At 44.5% G+C, this 12,389-nt stretch overlaps 1 protein-coding gene across 2 annotated transcripts in view; it reads left to right on the top strand.

The window, feature by feature from the left end:
* Positions 1–12,389, top strand: part of ATP6V0A2 (ATPase H+ transporting V0 subunit a2) — a 398,498-nt gene that overhangs the window by 210,265 nt on the left and 175,844 nt on the right. For both annotated transcript variants that reach the window (XM_086942902.1, XM_086942903.1), the window contains one exon: positions 8,583–8,733. In XM_086942902.1, coding sequence (XP_086799028.1) covers positions 8,583–8,733 — 151 coding nt within the window. The remainder of the gene's footprint in view (positions 1–8,582; positions 8,734–12,389) is intronic.

The raw sequence follows: 12,389 nt of genomic DNA, 5'->3' as shown, positions 1-12,389 counted from the left end.
GTTCTAAAACAAAAAGAAGGGGTAGCCAAAAATAAAAATTCTAACTTGAAAGCCACTACCCAAGAAGCACCTACTTCTACAGTTCTGAATGGGCCACTGGCAAATAACACTGCATCTCAGCCTTCTGGGACTGCTCAAAGTAATAAACCACAGCCAGCAAATGCCTCCACAACTAACCCTCTGGCCACTAAATCTTCTGCCCCCCAGAAGCCAGTGGAGATAACCAGACCCCACCAGGGCTCTAAGAAACCCGCACACGATAGGTCCCAAGCACACAGAACTGACTCATACAACCACCAGACAGCGTACCCCAAAAACAACTTCAGGGGAGGATATATTGACTTGCCACCAGATGCCAGTCCATTTGTTATAGTCCTCACTGGTGTCCCCGAATTACAAAATCACAATGAAGAGAACTTTGCTTCACTAAAAAACAAGGTGATTTATTGGTTAAATTCAAATAAACCGATTCCAAATCACATGAGAAGCAAAATTCTGATGGTGCGCAGGGTACCATGGGTTGGACAAATGAGTCAGTTCCGGGGGACTGTATAGTTGTTTCGTTTGAGAAACCGCATAGTGCGGAACAAATCTGTGCATGGAAATCTTATGGAGACACATTCCCTATTACAGCTAGACCCCTCTCCTTTTTTTACCCTCCTCCTCCCAGAATCCAAAAGCAAGGCCCTGGTTGGAACACCCCTAATCTGTTTCATGGTTATGCACCAAATATAGCCAGACAAGCAGAATATAATCCGTGGTCTGGGGTCCCAACGTTCAATAGGTTTAGCTGTTTGGACGCGGTGGACTGACTGGAAACCATGCCTAACTGTATTCCTATGCTCTATGACTTGTATTGCACATTGAGAGTGGGGCAGGATCCTCATAGATCAGGGATAACTAATCCTCATAACCAAATTAGTTCAGAAGGAACTTCAGTCATGCCGATGGAACGTCATGGTGAAATTCCTACTCGTACAATAAGGGCAGTGGTATCCAATGTTGAGAACAAAATAAATAATACACACTTAATTACTACCGCTACACCATCCTTAGTAGTGCCCACAGCTAACTGTGACCCTGCCAATAAACAATTAATTCCTGAACTGAAATTTTTATCCTGGAATATTGCTGGAGTTGGAAAAAACTTGAAGGACCCTGATTGGGCGGATTACATTGACTCTGGTGAAATCTGCCTTTTGCAGGAAACATGGGCCATGGAAACCCCACATAGGATGGGTTTTAAAACTTTCGATAAAGTGGCAACTCAGAGAGGGGAAGACCTGCGGGGGGTCTTATCATCTGGATTAATTTACACTATCTATAAAAGCTGAATGCATAGATATAGGAACTCCGGATATATTAGCCTTAAAGATCACTACTGCAATGGGGCACCAATACTATATTATCAACATTTACAATAGACCCATAGGTCACTCTAGGGTCTCACCCACGCTGGAAATTTTGGATTCATTCCTTAAAACAGTATCCGGTGATGTTCCAGTAATATTGGGGGGTGACTTGAATTGTAATTATGAACCGATTCTTGGCATTACTGAGGCTCTTGAGGATGAAGATCATGCCTATAACATCCCCCAGCTCGAGACTGCTATACACGTTAAGTGCACTACGTTAGCCGTTCAAATTCTAAGGCTAACAGTTGAACATGGTTTACGAGCTTGCAATGGCCGCCTTCCATCTGACCTATCCAAACAACCAACCTTTGTAAAATCTGTAAGTAGGCTTGATTTTATTCTTGTATCACTAAGCATCTGGCACTTTATGATGGACTTCAGAGTATCTAACAGGGTTGAGAGTGACCATTTTCCCCTGGAACTGCACATTGAAGCATGTATGTTTAGTGATTCTATGCCCACTGAAGTTGCAGATGCTCCATGTGAATCTGTTCACGTTAATAATAATAGACGTGCTCTAAAATGGCCGCATCTACTATCAGATGGCACAACTCTTGCAGCTGTTTATTCTCTCTTTGATTCAACCTTCAGCCCCATAGTTGGCACTCCCCTCCTATCTGAGAACTATGCACATTTTGTTGAATTACACAAAACCTTCTTTGACCAACTCAAGATTCACATGTCTAAAATGCCAAAGAAGAACCAGCAAAATATAAGGATGGGCTGCCATGGGAAGCTTTGGTTTAATCGCTCGTGTAAGATGGCCAAAAGGAGTCTTCCAACTGCAATAAAAGAGGGCTCCAAATTGGATGTCAAACTTGCAAGGGAAGAATACAAGCACGTCTTAAAGGATTCCAAAAAAGCATGGGAAGAGCTTCTTTGGGCAGATATGCTGGCTGCTGCCAAAACAAACGACAATGTTGGCTTTTGGAGGTTGGTTGCTAATGGGGGGCATGCAGGAAGAGCAGTTAATGACACTTTCTTGGATGAACTAACATGGGTAGACCACTTTACATCCCTGTACAAACAATATGATAGTGCTGCTGCTGAGAACACTTGGTCACCTCCACCCCCTGAATGCCTTGATTTTACCTTGGAAGAAACCATGAAGGCAATTAACGACTTAAAAAGCAGTAAAGCCCCTGGTCCGGACAAAATACCTGGCGACCTTTACAAACATGCAATCGAAGTCTGGGCTCCTTATATTAATTATCTATTTAATGTTTTATCTATTGATTGCTCCTTTCCTGAAAGCTGGCGTGCAGCAGAAGTTGTGCTAATTTTTAAAAAGGGTAGTAAATCTGATCCCTCTAATTATAGACCCATTAGCTTAATGGACACCCTGCAGAAACTCTATGCCAAACACTTATTATTTAGAATGAACGATTGGCTGGAGGAGTCAAAAATAGTCACTAAATTTCAGGCAGGCTTTAGGTCTAAGACCAGTACACTAGACCAGGTCTTCAGATTCTGTTGTATTTATTGGAAGTACGTACATATTAGGAAGGGTCATTTGTATGTGGCGTTTGTTGACCTTAGAGCTGCATTTGATCTTGTTCCTAGAAAATTGCTCTGGAGTTCCTTAAACAAAGCCGGGATGCCAGGGTGCCTGTTAAGCCAGATAATTGAGTTACATGCTAGAAACCATGCCAACATTAGATGGGGACCAAATGGCGAACTGTCCCGCGATATTCCAATCGAGCGCGGAGTTCGTCAGGGTTGTGTCCTGGCCCCCACTCTATTTTCCATATTTGTTAATGATGTTCCTGAACATTTAAATGCCTGTAACAACGATTCACCTCAGCTGAATGGAGAGAGAGTACCTGCGTTGCTCTTCGCAGATGATACCATCCTCATCTCCCAGACTAAGAGGGGCCTCCAGATACTCTTAAACTCATTCAGTGGTTACTGTGAAAAAAAAGGCCTGGAAATAAACACTAACAAAACTAAATGTATGGCATTAAACCCTAGCAGACCAGATAGAGGGATTTTAACTCTTAATGGACAAACTCTTGGGGTCGTTGATAACTTTTCTTACTTGGGGGTGGTAATTGACTCAAAGTTAACATGGAAGGCCCAACTTGAGAAGAGTAGGGTGGTATATGCTCAAAATGTAAAACCCATTATGAGTAAATTGAATGCCAGTGTAAGTAAGAGTGCAACACCTGCTCTTGAACTCTTCAAATTTAAAATCCAATCTGCCACTCTATACGGGGCTGAAATATGGGGTCCCTGGGCCAGAGTGTTTCCAAGGATTGGATAATAAATTCATGAGATCTATTGTAAGAGTTCCTACTAGCACCCCCCTAATTCCCCTCCAATTTGACCTAAATTTTAAACGAACTGATCATTTTACAATTCTAAGACCTTTGATGTTCTGGATTAGAGTTTGGTCCACCCCAGAATTGTTGGACTAGAGGAACTGTCTTCAAGAGGTACTAAACCTCGACACTTTTAATTCCATCCCATGGTATGGGCACATACAAAAATGGTTTAGACTGCTGGGGTTGCATTCCTTTTGGGAACACCCGGAGAACCTGCCACCATCTGCAAAAACCATGGTGAAGAGAGTTTTTTGGTCCTATATGAATAACAAGGTTGTATATGAGAGCAGAACTGGTACTTTAATCAATGAATTTTTATTGTTTAAGGTTGAACCTTGTTTTGAAACATTTCTGGATGAAATTGAGCCTTCTGTGGCTAAGACCCTTTACCTGAAATTCAGATACGGGACTCTTATGTTAACTTCTAACCTTGAACGATGGTCAAAGAAAAATGCTGAATGTACCAATGATAACAACAGAATATGTCCTATGTGCTCTGTTTCCTGTTTGGAGAATGAAATTCACATGCTCTTTGTATGTAATGCTTACACAAAAGCACGGAAAAAATGGTTAAAACCTATGTGTGCCCTCCTAGGAACTAGAAGTTGTCATATTGCATATAGGATTGTCAAAACAAATTCTGATCAGTTCATCGTGTTCAGTATTAGCAGGTTTTTAACTTCCGTTTTCTTTATTCGGAAAAAATTGGGTCAAATGCTTTGAAAAATTATGATTGATTCCCCAAAGAGGTATACTATGTGTGCATTTCTGCTGCTAAATTGAATCGTGCTAAATGAAATATTTTTGGTGACCCTTTTTTAAGAAAAATCATATGTATGTTTTTTATGAATTGTTAATTGGAATTCAAATTCTTTTAATTCGTGTATGTACATTCATGTGTCTTTTATGGCTATTTTTGCCGAAATAAAGATTTAAATAAATAAAAAAAAATTCAGCATATTTGACGAGTATATAGTCAAGCCTCCCTTCCATGGGGAGAATCAACAGCAGGGGAATGGAAAGTCCTGAAACCATTTAAATGGACTGGCTCCCAGCTCCATGTTTCTTGTAAACATAGCACGTCTTGGGTCTGAACAAAATCCCCCCAAATTGGATTAAGAATTTTAGATCTGATGCCAGCAACATTCCACGAGGAAATTTTGCATAGCATCATACCAGGCGGTGGAATAACTGGGGCAACAATAGTGTAGTCTACCATGGGAGAGGTGATAGTATGCTCACTTCCAACCTCTGCTCCTAAATCTACAACCCCATACATCCTCCAAGCTCCCAATATGGTCCGAGGTCCCTATCATATTATGAGGTCCATTAAAAAGTTTCCCCTCATTTGCCGTAGCACTTTACCCATTACTAATGTTATGAATTTGGGCAGTTACATTATCCGAAAAATTTGTTGTAATAGGGCCTGAGTGCAGTCAATCGTTATTGTCCAACCCACTAAGAATATCAAAAGGGTTAGAGGTTGGGATGCTATATCTTCCATACCAGAACCTTTCCTGATTAGATGCTGGATATGGGGGGACAGAAGGAGAAAAGCACCTAGTTGGGCGAGATGGCGGTATAAAAATCCAAGGGGGAGGATATTAATAAAATTAGGGTCGACTGACCCAAAAGAACCCCTCTCTATTATTTTACGGACCAATGTTGGAGATCGAAAAGTAAGAATTACACAGTCCCCTTTCAGAGTTTTCTTTGTTTTACCCAACCAGCTCACTCTTCTGGCCATCTTAAATTCTGCGAAGAGTAAAACCCAAGCTTAGTTGATAAAAAGTGAAGAGCTTTATTCCTTAAGTTCGACCAATGTTCATAAACATTGGGCGATACTGGTGGAAGGTTAGCTAACACCACTGTGTATGGGGTTGCTTCCGGGGGCAGGTTCAAAACTGGGAGACTTGAAGTTGTAATAATCTCTCTGACATCCCCAGCTCCTCTATCCTGGTTGAGAATTGGATGGTCATCTTCTTGGGTTGTGGTGGGCAAAACAGGTGCATTAGTCGGGGGTAACTGCAATTTCCCTATTACTTCAGGATCTTTAGATTGGGCTTGGTTAGCTAAATTCCTTGGAATATTATTAGATATTCCACTTTGGTCAATACGATCGGAGTGAGATACCGTTGAGACTGGAATGTCCTGGTTAAGCTGCTGGGTCCCATTAAGTTTTTCCTCCAATTGTCAGCCTCCTTTCAATAGTACTGACTTTAGTGCTAATAGGTTCAAGGAGGGTTGTTAAGAGTGTCTCTAGTCTTTCCCAAAAACTCGCCTCGACTGCTGGGGGTATTTTTGTAGATGAGGGAAGCACTATGTTGCGGGGCTTGGGGGTTTGTCCTTGATCATTGTCAAGGCTCTGTAAGTACAGGGGTCTCACCGACAATGTTCCCTGGTCAATTGGGCATTCCTGCTGCCCAAAATGTCTATAATGAGAACACCCCAAGAGAGTGTAAGCTGTCAAAGGGTGTGGGTCCTCTCGGGCTACAGTGTGGGGGGCAGGCCAAAAAAATAGTGGGGGGGGGGCAAGCAGTGGCCGCCAGCAGTTGATGGCGAAGACCAATGGGGGTGGGGGGAGCGGCGCTCCCGACTGCAAGCTTCACTTAGGCCTGACCCGGCTGCCTACTTGATCAGGATTACGCCACTCCCTTTCCCTAATGGGGTCCTCACCTCTTGGTGAGCTCGTAGCTAAACACCAGGCACAATTTTCAGGTGTCTAATGCAGATTGCCTCAAGTTGCTTCCACCTGGCTGGCTAGACGGGGCCGCATATGGCAGGTTGGGCCTCAGCAGCAAAGTGACCGGGACCTCAGCTCATTCCATGTAGCCCTTCAGCCTGGAAGTTGCCACCTCTTCTTAGCCACTCTGCGGGCCGTCGCCATGGCACGCCGCGCAGCCTCTACACTCGTCAACCACAGCCCGGGGCCCCCAGGCCGCAGCAGGCGCATGAGCCGCAGTCCCAGTCCAGGCCACCCGGGCACCGCAACCACCAGCTGCACAGTCCGGTCGGGCGCCAATCGGGCCAAACTGTAGCATCTGAGGGGCGAGACTGGCAACAGCAGGGCCAGTAACTCCATGTGGCCCAACACGGCCACTGACTCCGCTAAGGCCGACTTGGCCTCTGACTCCGCTAAGGCCGTCTTGGCCACCGACTCCTCTATGGTCGCCTTGCCAGGGCAGCGCGCCGGCTCCACGGTCCCTCTGCGGCGTCCTCTGTCACGGGCTGCCGCCCACAAGGTCTTCCGTTCTTCTGATTCGGGGAGTGGCGCCAGGGAGGTATATTGCAATGGATTAGGTAGGATAATGAGCGGCTGCCGGAGTTCGTCTAAAGTGCATCTGCCATGTTGGACCACGAAGCCACGTCCGCAAGATTCCAACATGTTTGATGCCAAACATAGCCAGGTGTGGTGAAGCCACTATATAGTTAGACATCTCGTAATGACTAATGTCCAATATATGCATTAACATTTCTGACCGCTCTAACAATGCCTTGAGAATCAACTCTGGGGTTTATAAGGGTATCCTGCTTATGCAGGGGCAGCCTCACACTCATAGCCAAGCACCCTACCCTCAGACCTGCAGGGCCTGCCATAGGTGTGACTTTTAGGTTTAAAGTGCAGTGACCGTCGATATAAGAAAACTTATATCTGTCGTAAGAGGTGAGTGCACTAACTCACACAGGCTGCAATTGCAGGCCTGTATTCACAGTTTAAGAGGATTCTCATGGGTGGCATAAAACATGCTGCAGCCCATAGGAGACCCCGGGTGTACCTATTCCCTGGGTACCGTATTTCCATATACTACGGACTTCCAAAAGTACTTACCATGGTGAATTTAGGGAAAAAGCACAGGGACTGGGCTCCGGATTAGCAGGTTCCCTGTCAGACAAGGTCAACAGCACTCTGACACCAGGCAAAAAGTGGGGGTAAATATGCTAGAAGAATCCTACCTTCCTAAACATCCCTATTCAATCAATCAATCAATCATAATGCTTGTATAGCGCGCTCAGGATCATATTTGGAAAGATAAACTCTTTGCAGCTACCAGCCACAGTACAAACAACTCTTCCGTTGGTCACGTAGTCCCGTGTATCCAGTTTCAGTAAGGCTGAGCCTGCTTCCTGCTTAATTCAAAATCAATGTACTGCTTGCTGTTTGTGAGTCAAGCATGTGAATCTATGAACAATGCAGTGTTGGAAAATGCATTTGTTGCCTGTAACTTCAGTTCTCCAGGATTTCTTTCTTTCATAGATGCACATACAACCTTCCCTCCTCTCCAGTCAGCTGTTTACTATCTTGTGTATCCTTCACCACATTTTTTCTATGAAATCTGAGCTGTGGTGGCATCTAGGAGGAGTAAAGAGCTCAGCACTTCCACCTTGTTGACTGAAGGTTGTATTGTTTCTAAAGAGATGGATGTGCTACTAAACAAGCACTTTTGTTGGGCATATGTCCATTTTAACTCTGCTTACTGCTATTTAAGGTGACTGGGAGATTCCCAGCCTACAGACTGCGAATGATTCAAGGATGTGAGTCTATGAAAAATGTCAATGCTGGAGAATTGGAGTTAAAGGTAAATAACTAGTTTCCTAATGCTTGGATGGATTCTTCACTCTCTCCTTTGGATGGGTCACTGCCTCCTCCTCTTAATATGTGTGATTGGCATGGAGCCAGTTGGAGGCAATGTCTATTGTATTCCTCTCTCTTCCCCAACATCACCTCAAGAAATTGTAAAATGCAGTTGATTTAAGAAACTTTTTTTGTATTCTATTGGTGGGAGTTGTTTTGTTCACAGCTGTTTCTTAAACAAAGTCCTTTGTTTCTTATTTGCACTTCTAGAGAAAAAATGGCTCCACAATACCTTCTTTCATTAATCGGATACCAACCAATGAGACTCCACCCACGTTAATTCGAACCAATAAATTCACTTCTGGGTTCCAAAGCATTGTTGATGCCTACGGAGTTGGTAGTTACCAAGAAGTTAATCCAGGTGGGTTGTTTTATAGCATTTTTGGCAGATGTGTAAATACAGAGTAGATATCCTGTTTTATAGTGTAAGTACCTGTCTCGCAACCTGTTTTTTTAACTCCTGTAACATCACAGCCATTTCTGTGATAATGTCACTATAAGGGGTTGCCGCTTTCATGGTCATTCCTTGCCTTCTCCTCTTCTCCAGAGACTCAAGCAAGACAATTTGAGTTTAGTGGGTTTAGATTTGGCCTCAAACGAGGCAATAAAATTGAAGCCTACCCCAGAGTCACAGAGACCCTAAGGAGGCAGTGGATTCCAAGTGACATGGCATGGTGGGTATGCAGATGACTGGATTCCAAGCGTCACTTGTAACCCCTCGGTAAAAGACAACTCAGTATTTAGTTGTTACTCAGCTATAAATGGCTACCAATAAACAGATGGTAATAATGCACAAGATAGCTGTATGTAAGCATAGGCTCAATGGTTCATCTTCTGTTATATCTGATGCCAGTTTTTAACCTCTAATGTCCATGAAAGAAGTTGTGTAAGTTATAACAAGGACAACCCTATATGCCCAACCGAATTGGGTAAGTATCATATATACGTACAAAGTGCTGATGGCATCATTTAGTGGGTGGAAATCACACTTGATAATTAATTTCTGCACTCAATGTAGTTACTATAGAGAACTTTTCTCAATTACAACACAATATCAGGGGTCTGACAAGGGGTTTCCTTTGTTGATATGTATTCACAACAAATCTCCGAAATCATAAGGGTACTTATTATATACACAGTGCAAACGACGCAGTGCTCAAGTGAATGTGACAATACATAAAATACGAACACACAAGACTGTATAACCCAGGCTCATCTATTAATTTACAAAAGAAGATATATTGGCAACTGTTGCACATTCATCATGATCATAGTCAAAAGCGTGAGCCAGGTATAGGATGTCAACGTTTCGACCCAAGCTGAGTGAAAGGGTCTCCTCAGGACTAAGTTGTTTAGCTTAAGACCTGTGAGAAAGGGAGACAGAAACCCAGCCACATGTCAGTCTAGCTATTCAAGGAAGGACGTGGGTGGTATGCCGTAATATCAAGAACCACTCACCAGTGAATATGTATTGCATCGATTTAGGACACTTAATGTGTATTCAATTGCGTCATCACAATATTGGCACAAAACAGGGGCCTGGTGAATCCACCCCATTTACAATCTCAGGAAGATTCCCTCGAATTACATGATTCCCTAGGAAACGAGCACAAGAATGGAGTAATACCTGCGTATTTTAAAAGGAGTCCACTACCCTTGAGATTTTACATCGTCTCTCATACACTACTGTCTGAGTAACTTGTATATGCTCTGCATTCCATACCTTATATACAAGTGAATTATTCCTCCAGGAACACATCTGAAACATGCATACAAGGGGAAAAAACGCATTTACTCTCCTATACTGCTTTCTGATTGACTTGCACATGCTCTGTACATCATCTTACATGTGCACGTGAATCAATATTACAGGGGCATGTGTTGAACATGCACACACCATTGCCCCAGTTGTTCCAAGGACTGTATTCCTCCGGTAGGTCTCAGTGTATTACTCATAAAACATCAGACGTCCTACAGCCTCGTACATGACAACATGTATCATCTACAACATATTTGAAACAACACTGTGATTGAGCAGTATTTATTTATTTATTTTATTTAATGAGTTTGATATAGCCCTGGCTAGACCCGTAGGTATCCGAGCGCTTTACATTCGCTTACACAATGTTACAGAGAATGATAACAATTACACATTACGTCAAAAATGCGCAACACATTGAAATAGGAAAGAAAAGTGAAAGAAGTAAGGAGGAGGGGAGGAAGGGTGATGTGTGAATGGGGAGGATGAGGGCAAAGACGGCAGGAGAGACTAAGGGAAATCTGCCCAAAGACTGACTGGGTAGGTGACGTCCGAGGAGGGAATTCACAGCCCGTCTCCTCATTAACTAAGCAAGGTAGCTCCATCAGGCATCAGTCAAATAGCTAGGTCTCAACTGACGAGGGAAAGTTCACATAAGCAAGTCCAGTGGATAAAACAGGGTGGAAACTATGAGCAAGGACTGGCGAGGGCACTGGTCAATAGCAAGAAAGAAGAGAAGAGTAGAGGGTAGGGAGGAGGGGGATGAGGGAGAGGAGTTCAGGAGAGACGCAGGAGAGTTTGTCCAAGGACGGCTGGGTAGGCAATGGCCAAAGAGGGAATCCATAGCGCATCTCCCCTTTAGCTCGCGAAGTAGCTCCTCCGGGCATCAGTCGTCGATAGAGAGTTCTTAGTCAATGACTGAGGCGACCATCTTGAGGGAAGTCGGGGAGATGAGTCCTTGATGTACGAATTCAGGGGATCCCCACAATTTTCTATAATCCTGATGAAAGGGGGGTGCAAACTAAGCAGAGGATCAGCATGATGAACAAAGCGGACGCTGGCTGGACCCAGAGGTATCCGAGCACTATACCAGAGGATTGAAGTGATCCTTGAAATGCGGAAATGTGTCACGCCCGAGAGGGGGGACTCCCGTTCCAGATAGGCAGAACTCCACCCTAGGAGGGAGGCCCACAGTTCGAGCAGTGCCCGGAGGAAAACAGGGGAGGACTTCGCATTTCGGGACTCAGTTTGGAATGTTAAGGTCTTGCTGCCTTTTCTCTCCCATTTCTCTTTATAACCTAGACTATGTCTTCCCTTCAGTGTTCAGTCCTCCCCTGTCACGGACGTCTCACTGGCCGCCATTTTAGAGTCAGGCAGGCTGATTTGGAGCCTTGTTGCATGTCTGGGCATTGTGTGGGGCCCGTCCGACACCACCATTCCCTCCCAGTGCGGATGATGGTTTTTGCACCCGGACTCACCGGAAAAACACTGGTGACAAAAGATTTTATCACCGCTGCTTCGTCCCGGTCCGCAGGATTTCGCCGCTGCTGCTCTCTATGTGCTGTTTTCAGGAAGTCACATCCCTGCAGCCACCGTCTGATCACTTTTCTGCACACCGGGAATGTAAAGGGGACAGCTCTGGGACTCACCCCTCCTCCGATGCAGTCTCCCAGGGGCCTGCTCCTGATTACGCAGCACCAGCTCAGTAGTATACAGAAGCAAGTCTGCTACGCCCCAGGCGCCATTTTGAGGCGCAATCACCTGGCAGATTTTAAGTTGATTACACGGCACCGGAGCAGTTAGGGGGAACGGTGCTCCACAGCAGCAGATGCACCCACTGCTACGATGTCAGGAGAGGGGTTTCCAGCTGGTTTTGGTGCAGAGGAGTACCCTGCATGGTTGCCATGGCGATGGGCTCCCACTGAGCTTCAGCTCCAAGCAGCCATGGTGGGCTTAGGCCACGCCCCCCGTAATAACCCAAGTTGCTTACCCATGCTATCATAATGTGCAGTGGAAGCTCCCTACCTGTTTCAAAGCGGAGATCGGAAGGGTTTGACCAAGACCTCCTTCTGTGTAGGTGGAAACACTCAGAAACGCCGTCAATCTATTTACAGTCTCCAACAATCGAGCACACAATTGTGAAGTTGAGGACCAAAGCAATAATTTAAAAAAACGAAAAAAACATTGTATCAAACTTCTGCATCATCAATACAGTTATAATCACTGTTCCACGCATCTACTTACTCACAAAATAAGAG

Source organism: Lissotriton vulgaris, chromosome 11 (assembly GCF_964263255.1).
Source record: "Lissotriton vulgaris chromosome 11, aLisVul1.2, whole genome shotgun sequence".
In the NCBI taxonomy this organism is placed as follows: Eukaryota; Metazoa; Chordata; class Amphibia; order Caudata; family Salamandridae; genus Lissotriton; species Lissotriton vulgaris.
The sequence above is the reverse complement of the archived record's forward strand: the minus strand, read 5'-3'. Positions and strand labels throughout refer to the sequence as shown.